The sequence below is a fragment of the Agrilus planipennis genome, unplaced genomic scaffold, assembly GCF_000699045.2.
Source record: "Agrilus planipennis isolate EAB-ADULT unplaced genomic scaffold, Apla_2.0 scaffold2, whole genome shotgun sequence".
In the NCBI taxonomy this organism is placed as follows: Eukaryota; Metazoa; Arthropoda; class Insecta; order Coleoptera; family Buprestidae; genus Agrilus; species Agrilus planipennis.
In genome coordinates, this window is record NW_020442464.1 from 4,288,876 (window position 1) to 4,300,359 (window position 11,484).

The window sequence follows — 11,484 nt, forward strand, 5'->3', positions numbered from 1 at the left end:
CAGGGCCGTAGCGAGGCCGGTTCAAGCGGTGCGGCGCACCGGGGCCCCCGCAGTCGAGGGGCCCCTTAGCAGTTTTCTGTTTTCAAAAAATGACTTCTAAAAAAAACTATGCTGTTAGAGATGAGCTGAGTCAAACTACGAAATGAACATCATAATTTTTTATTTTACTTTTTTCTATATCAATTTTTGTCACAATACTCCATATATTTGATCAGGTACGTAGTTACATGGAATGCATACATCTCGAAATCGCGAATACTTCTACATTCATGGTTTCCTTAAATCCGTTGATATAATTATCATTGCTACCATAAAAAATTACTAATTGCTGACCATAAATCTATATCACCCGAAACATCACTATAGAATTCATTGCACAAACATCAAGTGCCTGCTCTTATTTCTAAAACGTTTTTTTTTCTCGCTTTGATAGCAGCAAAATCAATCACCGCGACGTTGGCATCACCGTGAGAGGTTATCTGTCAGTGCTGCACGGGGAATCATCTATTCGTGAAATTAAAACATTTTTTTTAATGACATTTTTCTGATCATCAATTTTAAGAAGGGCCCCTTGCGGAATACCGCACCTGGGCCCCGAGCTCATCGCTACGGCCCTGGTTATAATAGGACTTTATTGGATAAAACATGACATACGAGGGTGCGTTTTCAAGCTCCCGGAATGGGTAGGTAGGTCATTAGTGAGGGTATTTACTCGAGTCATTGCGAGTTAAGCAACTCATTATTAGTATAAATACCAAGTTTTATCGTAATTAGGTCAGTCGTTTTTGAACTATCGTTGACGAAACAAGTCTATCAGGAACAAATTGTGAAATATGGGAAAAATCGAATGTCGCGCTGTTATAAAGTTCCTTACCAAGCAAAGAAAATCGGTTCAAACCATACTGGTTTACAAGTGGAATACCTTCTTTAAGCAAGGCAGAGACTCACTTAAAGACGACCCATGGTCAGGCCGGCCGATCGAGGTGACCACTCCGGAAGTTATTCAAAAATTTGAAAATTAATTCTGGAAGATGCCTGACTCAAGAAGAAAGAGCTCGCAGAAATGGTAGGAGTATCAGATACAACCATTTTTAAAATTCTTCAAAAACAACAGCGTGTGGAGTGTTCTCGTGCGTTTTTGGACCTCTGTAGTGAAGAGAAAGATGGAGTATTGACTCGAATTGTTACTGGGAACGAAACTTGGATTCATCATTATGAACTTGAGTCCAAACAGGACTCTATGCAGTGGCACAAAAGAAGTTGAAGGTGTCACAGTCGGCTGGGAAAATCATGGCGATAGTCTTTTGGGACCCAAAAGGGATCCTGATCCTGTTGATCGATTATAAAGATAAAGGTGTCTCTGTCTCCATGACCGGAGAATACTATGCGTCAATCCTAGAATGGTTAAAGGAAGCAGTCAAAGAAAAAAGACTATTTACAAGAGCCGTGTTGCAATGGCTGTCTTGTAGAAAGTGAGCTTTGAAATTTGAGCTCACCTACCCTACAGTCCTGACCTAACTCCCAGCGATTATTAGCTATTTCCAAACTTAAGAAAAAGTCTTCGTGGGATGCAGTTTCGGTGTATTTTTCAGACAAAAACAAAACATGTTTTTTCGAAGGTATACGTATGTTAATTGAAGGATGAGAAAATGTATAAGTGTAGCAGGTGAATAAATTCGTACTTTTATTTCCATTTCTTATCCCACATTCTGCGAACTTAAAAACGCCCTTTCGTAAAGCAGATTTTAACTAAATTTCCTTGTTCTTTAGAACGGGTTTTCAAATTCATTGTATCTTTGTTTAGAATGACCCACAAGGTTGATTAAGATTGTAATTCAGTAATTATCTCATCTAAGTACTTAGCTGATTAATAATGAAAAGAGTATTTAGACTTTGTTTTCGGACAAATGCGGTGATTTTTTGGACGATTAGGGACTTTAAAATTTAATATAATAAAAATAAAAGTCATTTATGGATCTCAAAGTGCAGCATTTATAGTAAGTAAATAATAATTAAATTATGTAAAATACCTGGTTTTTTCGGTTTAATTTGTGGAGCATTTTCAACGGGTTGGAAAATCTTGTCAAAATTGACTGGTTTTCTTTCAGCTTCATCCTGAAAAAGAAGATAATTTAGATGAGAAATTGACGTAGCACTTCATATATATTTATAATTAAAAGGCAGGTTTCGTTTATACGTAAGCCAAGGCTTGTGTAAAATCTAGGAATATATTGAGATAACGACAATTGCAAAATTTTATATTAAAGAAGATATTTTTCCTATCATCATAAGGTCATCAATTCTAAGACTGGTTGAGCACGCACCTTCACTCTTTCCTACCCTGAGTTAATATTCGCCTTTCCCTAAAACTACAACATGCCAGATCCTTAATTATTTGCGAACAGTAATCTAATCTAGGTCTACCTCTACCCCTCTTAACTCCTGTTTCTGTCTTTAGTAGTTCAACTAACTGTTTAGGGTTTGGAATTCATTTTTTTCTCTTTATTACCTACATAAATGCTATTTTTGTTAGATCCTTTAATGATACAGTTTCATGATAAATGGCATAAATGCTTCAATACCTATCTAGAAATTCAAAGTAAGTTTTATCAAATTTGAGAACTGAAATTGACTTTGACAATTTTATTGTAGTTTTCTTAAAAATATTTAATAAAATCTGCCTTTACTTGTGCTTGTCTTTCAAACATTTTTTTACGTAAAATTCTCTAAAATTCTATTGTGTCATTTGGCAATTTTATCGAAAGGTGATATTTCTGAGGAGGCTGTAATACATGTAGGTATATATTTTTCCAAAAATAACCACTCGTTCAACTGCAAATAGCATCATCATCGTCTGTGTAACTTTTAACGCGACATGTGTTCGAGAATATTATACGTTTGTTTGACATGAGCAGTTTACGGCTTAAATCAAAATTGACGGCGCAGTTTATTTGAGTTATCGTTAAATTTGTGGTCGAAAAACCTACTGAGCTACTGAACGCAAAATATTAGGGCCAATTGATGTTTTCCAAGACATAAATTTATTTTTTCGCTATTTAAAAAATCTCTTAAAACGTAAATTCTACTAGTGACAATGAAAAAGAAACATCAACGCATAAATATATGAAATTATTTGTTTATGTTTCTCATAGTTGTACTTAATAAGTACAAAATATTTTGTAAATATTTGCAGATTTTCTATTTGCTACTCGATATTCCAATGGGAACAATATTTTTACTAAAAATTTTTACACTAATTTTTTTCCGAAATCCTTAGGTGGAATGTACATTAAACGGCATACAAAGTTAGTTGTGACTTACGTTTAGTCTTAGTGACCACACAGTTTCCTGTCGTAGCTCAGATCGTATTTTTTATATTACTAATCAATTCAAATTCTTTTTATCTTATTTTTTTTTTATTGATTTCTACAGACTTTGTCGATAGTATAGCCTGTAATCGTGGCAGAAGTCACACAAATTATAGAATTAAATAAAAAAACACTTTCTTAAACCCTTATTAGGGGTAGTTTTCGGTAGAAGTGGTATTTACTATATTACATTAAATTAAATCCACTTGATAATAATTAATTATTATTCAGCTTCTGCAATATATTCTAACGGTAATATCGAAAAGAAATAATTGTAATTTGATTATAAATCGTCATAGCTTTGTTATACTTAAAGCTTACTTTTCTGCCAAATCGACTGGACCGTATTTAACCACTTTGATGCAATAAAAAGTGCAGGCTGCAAGATATGACTTAAAATATCTGCTTTATAGGTAACATTACTTTTTTCGGAATACATTAAAGGTTTTAAAACCAACATATGTTACTGGTTACTCATACAGATAAATAATAAATACACGCTCTAAGGATTGTTGATTTTATTTCAAAATGTTTAGTTCATCGTCCGTTTTCAAAGTCGCAANGGCGCAGTTTATTTGAGTTATCGTTAAATTTGTGGTCGAAAAACCTACTGAGCTACTGAACGCAAAATATTAGGGCCAATTGATGTTTTCCAAGACATAAATTTATTTTTTCGCTATTTAAAAAATCTCTTAAAACGTAAATTCTACTAGTGACAATGAAAAAGAAACATCAACGCATAAATATATGAAATTATTTGTTTATGTTTCTCATAGTTGTACTTAATAAGTACAAAATATTTTGTAAATATTTGCAGATTTTCTATTTGCTACTCGATATTCCAATGGGAACAATATTTTTACTAAAAATTTTTACACTAATTTTTTTCCGAAATCCTTAGGTGGAATGTACATTAAACGGCATACAAAGTTAGTTGTGACTTACGTTTAGTCTTAGTGACCACACAGTTTCCTGTCGTAGCTCAGATCGTATTTTTTATATTACTAATCAATTCAAATTCTTTTTATCTTATTTTTTTTTTATTGATTTCTACAGACTTTGTCGATAGTATAGCCTGTAATCGTGGCAGAAGTCACACAAATTATAGAATTAAATAAAAAAACACTTTCTTAAACCCTTATTAGGGGTAGTTTTCGGTAGAAGTGGTATTTACTATATTACATTAAATTAAATCCACTTGATAATAATTAATTATTATTCAGCTTCTGCAATATATTCTAACGGTAATATCGAAAAGAAATAATTGTAATTTGATTATAAATCGTCATAGCTTTGTTATACTTAAAGCTTACTTTTCTGCCAAATCGACTGGACCGTATTTAACCACTTTGATGCAATAAAAAGTGCAGGCTGCAAGATATGACTTAAAATATCTGCTTTATAGGTAACATTACTTTTTTCGGAATACATTAAAGGTTTTAAAACCAACATATGTTACTGGTTACTCATACAGATAAATAATAAATACACGCTCTAAGGATTGTTGATTTTATTTCAAAATGTTTAGTTCATCGTCCGTTTTCAAAGTCGCAAACCAAAAAAGTATTTTATAGATCGGCTATCGATTGATTACAAGTATTTGGTTGGTAGTTAGATAGGGATACTGAGTTGTTTTAAAATATTTAAGAAATATAGAGAAATATCAAAAATATATTCTACAATAAAATATTGTCCTAAATTTGCATCATTATAAAACAAATTATATAGAGATGTGATTAATTTGAAATACTTTAGTCGAGAAGATAAAGCACAAAAATAGACGAAACCTTCGAATTTTTGTGCAGTAAGAAAAATGCAGACATAAGTACATTATAAAGTTGTTATAAATGAACTCGGTTAGTAATGATAAATTAATTTTAAATGAATTTAGAACATAACTCCTGAAGACGAGTGTATGACGGTGGCCCTGGGCCCCTGGTACTTCGGAGACTGTCGTCGAATTTAGAGACCCCCAAAATCCCCGAATAAATACAGAAAGCTGCACTTCGACCAGACTTACTATACTAATTTCGAAGCTTTATCCTCGACTATTTGCATTTATAAATGAGAATACAAAAAATAAAATACTTATTTCTAATTTGGATGTAAACAAATACTTAATTGAGAAAAGCATTTTATATTTTAATTCAGAAGCTTACAAAAGGAGACAAAAAACATTTTATTATGGATGCTTTCTAACACTTGAATTGAAGAGAACGCAAATAATTTTAAACGCCTTAGAAATGGGTAATGTTAAATATTGTAGAATCGATATTGTATTCCGGGTTGTTTCACCACAATCTATGGATTTTGGCGGTTCTAAACGATTGATAAATAATTGATATCAGTCACAACACAGTACATGCCAAATCATCACTGAAAACGTTTGGAATTGCAAAATGCAATGGACCATGGCAAAACAGTCCGGCCAACAATATCGTATTAATATAAACCTGAAAACTACCTACTGTAGATATGATTAAAAAGTCTTAAAAAACCATTTCAGAAACTTTACTTGTCATATGTAACGTAATCTGAATTCAATCGAACGTTTCTAACTGATTAAATTAAAGTATTTTGTATGCAATAAAACTTTTACATAAAATATTTTAATTAACTTATTATGCACGAAATTATCTAGGAATTTCAAGATACGATTTAGTTTATTTTATAAATCTTTAATTAGCGGCTGATTTTTCTATTGAAAGCCAGGTAGGACCATTTAACCGCATTTTATATTAACAAATGAAACAAAAGGAATGAAAACTACAGTTTTACTTTGCATAATGCAACAACAGACATAGTATAAGTAATTAGTATTTACTAATGTTGATCTTAGTTCATAAAAATTTGAAATTTGTAAATGGAATTTTATTTGTTTCTGAGACTTATTGGATCATTCTGCAATTCTTTAAGTATTTTTGACTGAATTAGTTATGACCTAATAATGTTGACGACACCGTAAAATTTTTCGTGTTTTCAGAATCCCAGTTTTAAAAATGAACACATTTCGTAACATACAGCAAATCTGACATGTTTTTCGGTCCGCTCATTTTTTCGTCGATATCCATTTTCCTTTAAGATTGTCTTTTCCTCAAAGCACTCCTCTGTTCTTCTGCGAATCGTAACGATTTCACCACCGAGAAACATCGCATTAGATTACAAATAAGTAAAATAAAAACCAATTCAATATTGTCAATAAAGTAGATAGTCATGTAAAAAAGTAAAACACTTGTCTGTTGTTGATGAAATTTGTTTTAACGAGAGTTCTGGCACGATTTCAAAGGTAACAAGTGTTCTGGACTTTACACAAAATTCGGTCTATCGTTCTCTTGTCAATCCGATCACGTATGTTCGCGAAACCAATAACAAATAGCAAAACTTCTTGTTAACAAAACCAACGTGATGACCGAATGGAATGTATTGGGAATAGGTCTGTCGAAAAACTAAATGGACACAGCAAATTATTGTTTTATCCCGCTAAATGTCCAACAGGAAGACGCTTTGCCGACGTGGGCCGCAAAGACGCAGTCGCCAACGCGGGCCAACCATCACGCAGTTTATTATCGCGCTGTATTTTTAGAAAATTTATCCAATGAAGGATTTCGTTATTCCGTAAGTTTAGAAAAATCGTGCGGATCCATGGAATATGGCCGATAAAGTTCTTTTACAAAGACTCGCTAGGAACATTAACGTATAAAGACGTTAAATCAAAATCCTTACAAATAGTCCAGGAAATGGAGCTTAAAATAGTATAAAACCTTGCAATTTTTTCAAAATTATGTTCAACTTATGCCCCACTTTAAAATCTATATTATGCCGATAGGCGCTCTTTATTTTTAGGGGTGAAAACTACCCCTTTTTATCAAANACTACAATTGTCTACATACTAGGTCTGTTCAAAATTTTGAATTTCCGCGGGTTACCTATACCAATTCAATTTTCGATTTTTTGTGGCATTACGTTGTCTCTGTCTTATACCAATAATACATAAATAAGTATTAAATAAGAGAAATAGAAGACTAATTTTAAATAGGGTGGCAATTAGGGGGTTGTTTTCGCTGAGAGATCGACCTTATTTTCATCATAACTCCCTCAATTTTATGCTAAAAGCTTTTTTAAAAAAAGAAAAGTTTCCTTAAATACTTTAAAAAAGATTCTATAAGCTTTTCTCGAAAAATACATAGTTTTACCGTTATTTTACTTTGAAATTCTCTAATTTAGCGTTTAACGAACAAGAGCTAGTCTTTAAAAAGCTATAGCTCGGTTCGTATTGGACATACAGTAATCATTAAAAAACCTTCTTCTGTACTTTTTTAAAGCTACGATTTTATTTTCAAAAATTTTTTTGTATAAAATGATTACTTTTCGGGTTATTCGCGAATAACCAATAAATAACATTGATCTCTTCTATAAAAAACTGACACTTTTTGTAGCGAAGAACCCGAAAAGTATTAATTTTACAGAAATATATCTATTCGTGTGGTCTAATTAATATATAAGATTTCCATCCCCGAGATGGGGTGGAAGCTCCCATTGGCATCATATAGACTTTCATCCTTAGGCTATTTCGTACTTACTGTCAAAATTTCAAGTTAATCGATTCATTATGAAAATATTACGAGATGAAAACCTCCGGCTTCTATTCAAGACAATCAGCATCTAATGATGGTACCTTCATCAAACCATTGAGTAACAATTCAGAAACGATAGAATTTAAGATGTACATATAAATATTCTTTGAAATTGTAAAAGAACCACTAATACTTTTCCCTAATATATTAAAACATGCCATTATTTCAATTTGCAGATAAATAATCACCTTGCACCTTCATCAAACCATTGAGTAACAATTCAGAAACGATAGAATTTAAGATGTACATATAAATATTCTTTGAAATTGTAAAAGAACCACTGATACTTTTCCCTAATATATTAAAACATGCCATTATTTCAATTTGCAGATAAATAATCACCTTGCACCTCTTTCAAAAATTTGAATTACTTTACTGTTTGTTATATCCCTTTCGAAGATAAACATTTTCAACTCCTGTTACTTAATTACACACCCTTAAGAAATGGTTTTCGGTAACTTTTACAATGATTTGAATTCACTCCATTAAAAGAAACTCTGTACTATTCTCCATTCATCCCTATTTTACTATTATTTTTTAAAAACAACCGCCAACGTTTCGCCCTAGTTGTTGGGCTTTCTCAAGGCTAGTTGTTCAATTACACACCCTTAAGAAATGGTTTTCGGTTTCTCCATTCATCCCTATTTTACTATTATTTTTTAAAAACAACCGCCAACGTTTCGCTCTAGTTGTTGGGCTTTCTCAAGGCTAGTTGTTCAAGTTAAGTGCAATACGTTGGCGGCTAATTCTATAACCATTACTGTTAGAATATTTAGAGTGAAAAAAAATTAATCTCTGATAGTATACGAAAACATCAAAGAAATCAGGGTTTCTAGGTTTGAATGGAATTATAAAAAATCGACTTGGGCGATCAAAAACAAAAGAGAAAATGTTTTCGGCTTTTTCTTTGAATAATAACGACAACTAAAGAAATTAAAATTTAGCAATTGTAGGTAAGGTACTTAATTTTCATTTTTATAAACTGTAACTATGAGTCTCGTAAAAACAAGAACCTGTCGCAGTAACAAGACCAAGAGCAAGACTAAATGAAGTATAGATCGTGGCCAACTCTATATTAACTTTGATTTGCTTTTGTGTTTGCTTATCATTAACATTTTTTTGTAAGATTCTACTACCTAACTTAACAAACGTCAAATGTTTTATTGCTTACCATTTAAATAAAAAGTACAATGCAGTATATTCTTGAAGGTGCATTTAACAATTCGAAAGTCTGAAGATGTGTTTTACAAGCAGAAAGTTTTCACGGTTACTGAACGTTGTAGGTACAATTTAATTCACTTAAAATAATGTCATGACTTATATTTTCTATAAATAAAAGCACTAGGTATTACCTATATCTATAGTCTTATGCAACAAAAATAAAGTTGTAACGCTTTAAACTATTAAAAATTGTATTACCTACGCAAAATATGCACATGAATCGGTTTGAACCAATGTCATCTTTAAAAATAATTTTTTGTTGATATTTTCAAACAAAAGACATGGACGTACTTTTTGATATTTTTGAGTTGCCAAGTATCTTGGTTATCTCTTATAAATTAGTAAATGTATCCGCATAATATGTGAAGTTTTTTTCTAAATCCAAAAGTTTATTGAGTATTAAGAATATACTAAAAATGGGCATAAATATGTTTCAAAAAGTAGTGTGCTACTTTTCAAGAAGAATAATAGTACAATTCGATGTTATTAGCTTTTTGATACCACAGTAAGAATGAAGAAATTCATAAACTCGAAAGTTTGTACACTATTTTGACACAGTTTGAACTCCGGGAAAGGGTTGTTGAACATTCGCGTCTGCAATCCGGGAAATTATCGTATTTGAAGTGGGGTAAGGTAAAAGGCCATATTCTATCTATTTCACTTTATCGCTGATTTAATGTTACAATGGCGTGGTAATATTTAGTAACATCGCTTCCGGAAAGTATCCAAATTTTTAACTGATCTCATTGGAATTATTAAAGAAAAATACCATCAGGAAACACAAGCGCCTTTTAAAACACTTTCACTACAATTGTCTACATACTAGGTCTGTTCAAAATTTTGAATTTCCGCGGGTTACCTATACCAATTCAATTTTCGATTTTTTGTGGCATTACGTTGTCTCTGTCTTATACCGACAAATTCGGCCGTGTTGAACGTTCAGTTAAATTTTGACAGCTGCTTTGCTTGCACGTTTCAAAAAAATGGATCAAAGAATCTGTATCAAATTTTGTGTGAAAAATAAAATTAAGCGTGCGGACGCATTCCGAATGTTGACTGTGACATATGGTCCCCGCGAAATTCGTACCAAAATTGCACAATTTCGACCAAAAACATCGTCGCATTAACATTGCTAAGGACCCAAATTTGCTCCAGAGGGTTATAACTGACGAACCATGGGTTTATAATTATGACGTGCAAACCAAAGCTCAATCCTCCCAATGGAAGATGCCGCAGGAGCCAAGACCGAAAAAAGCGCGCCAAGTTAGGTCGAATGTGAACGTTTTGCTTACAGTTTTCTTCGATTGCAGGGGCATGGTGTATTATGAGTTCTTACTACAGGGTAGAACAGTTAATAAGGAATATTACCTGCAAGTTATGCACAATTTGCGCGAAACAAACCATCAGAAACGCCCGGATTTGTGGAAGAACAAAGACTTTTACACCATGATAACGCCCCTACTCACACATCGTTGCTTGTGCGCGAATTTTTGTCCAAAAACAGCACACTAATGATGCCGCAGCCACCGTATTCCCCAGATGTGGCCCCCTGTGACTTTTTTTTGTTCCTGAAACTGAAGAGGACAACTGAAAGGAAAGTGCTTCGAGGATTGGAAAAAACGTTGGCGGAACTGTATAATATCTGGTGGGGAATACGTTGAAGGGGACGAAATATTCGAGATACTCATGAATAAATTTTAAAAAAAAAATTTTGAAAAACACGAAAATGGCGATACTTTTTGGACAGATCTCGTATACATATACTTTTTTTAATCCATCAGTTCCATTCGTGGACCTTTTTAACTGTTAGATTTATTATCCACTCTCCGTTTGATACTCAGCATTAAATCAATTAGCGAAATAGCAACAAATATAAAATTCAAGTCTTATGTTGATTAGAAAAAAATAAGGTCGGTATATTTAACGTATGAGACTGGCAAAGTGCCAGATAAAACAATATAACGATGACATAACTTATGAACTTCCTGCAACACTTTCTTTTCTACTTCCTAGGTCATTACCTCTTTGAAGGTTTCCTTATTGGTTTCATAATTTATTATTAAACAGAATTACCTATTAATAAAAGTGATTAATTAGATGGGGTCGGCAGCTGCCGGTTCTCTTTTTAAATCACGTTCAAATTAGACTTCAGTATTTACAAACAGTTTGTATGTACAAAGGTATTGACTAGCAGAAATGACGAATGTCACCAGAAAAATTCATCATTATCATCATAAGGTAGTCAGTCAATCCTAAGACTA

At 32.6% G+C, this 11,484-nt stretch overlaps 1 protein-coding gene across 7 annotated transcripts in view; it reads right to left on the reverse strand.

Annotated features, from left to right (window-relative positions):
• LOC108742527 overlaps positions 1–11,484 on the reverse strand; it is an 85,522-nt gene that overhangs the window by 22,599 nt on the left and 51,439 nt on the right. For all 7 annotated transcript variants that reach the window (XM_025980965.1, XM_025980963.1, XM_025980961.1 and 4 more), the window contains one exon: positions 2,031–2,115. In XM_025980965.1, the coding sequence (XP_025836750.1) occupies positions 2,031–2,115 (85 nt within the window). The remainder of the gene's footprint in view (positions 1–2,030; positions 2,116–11,484) is intronic.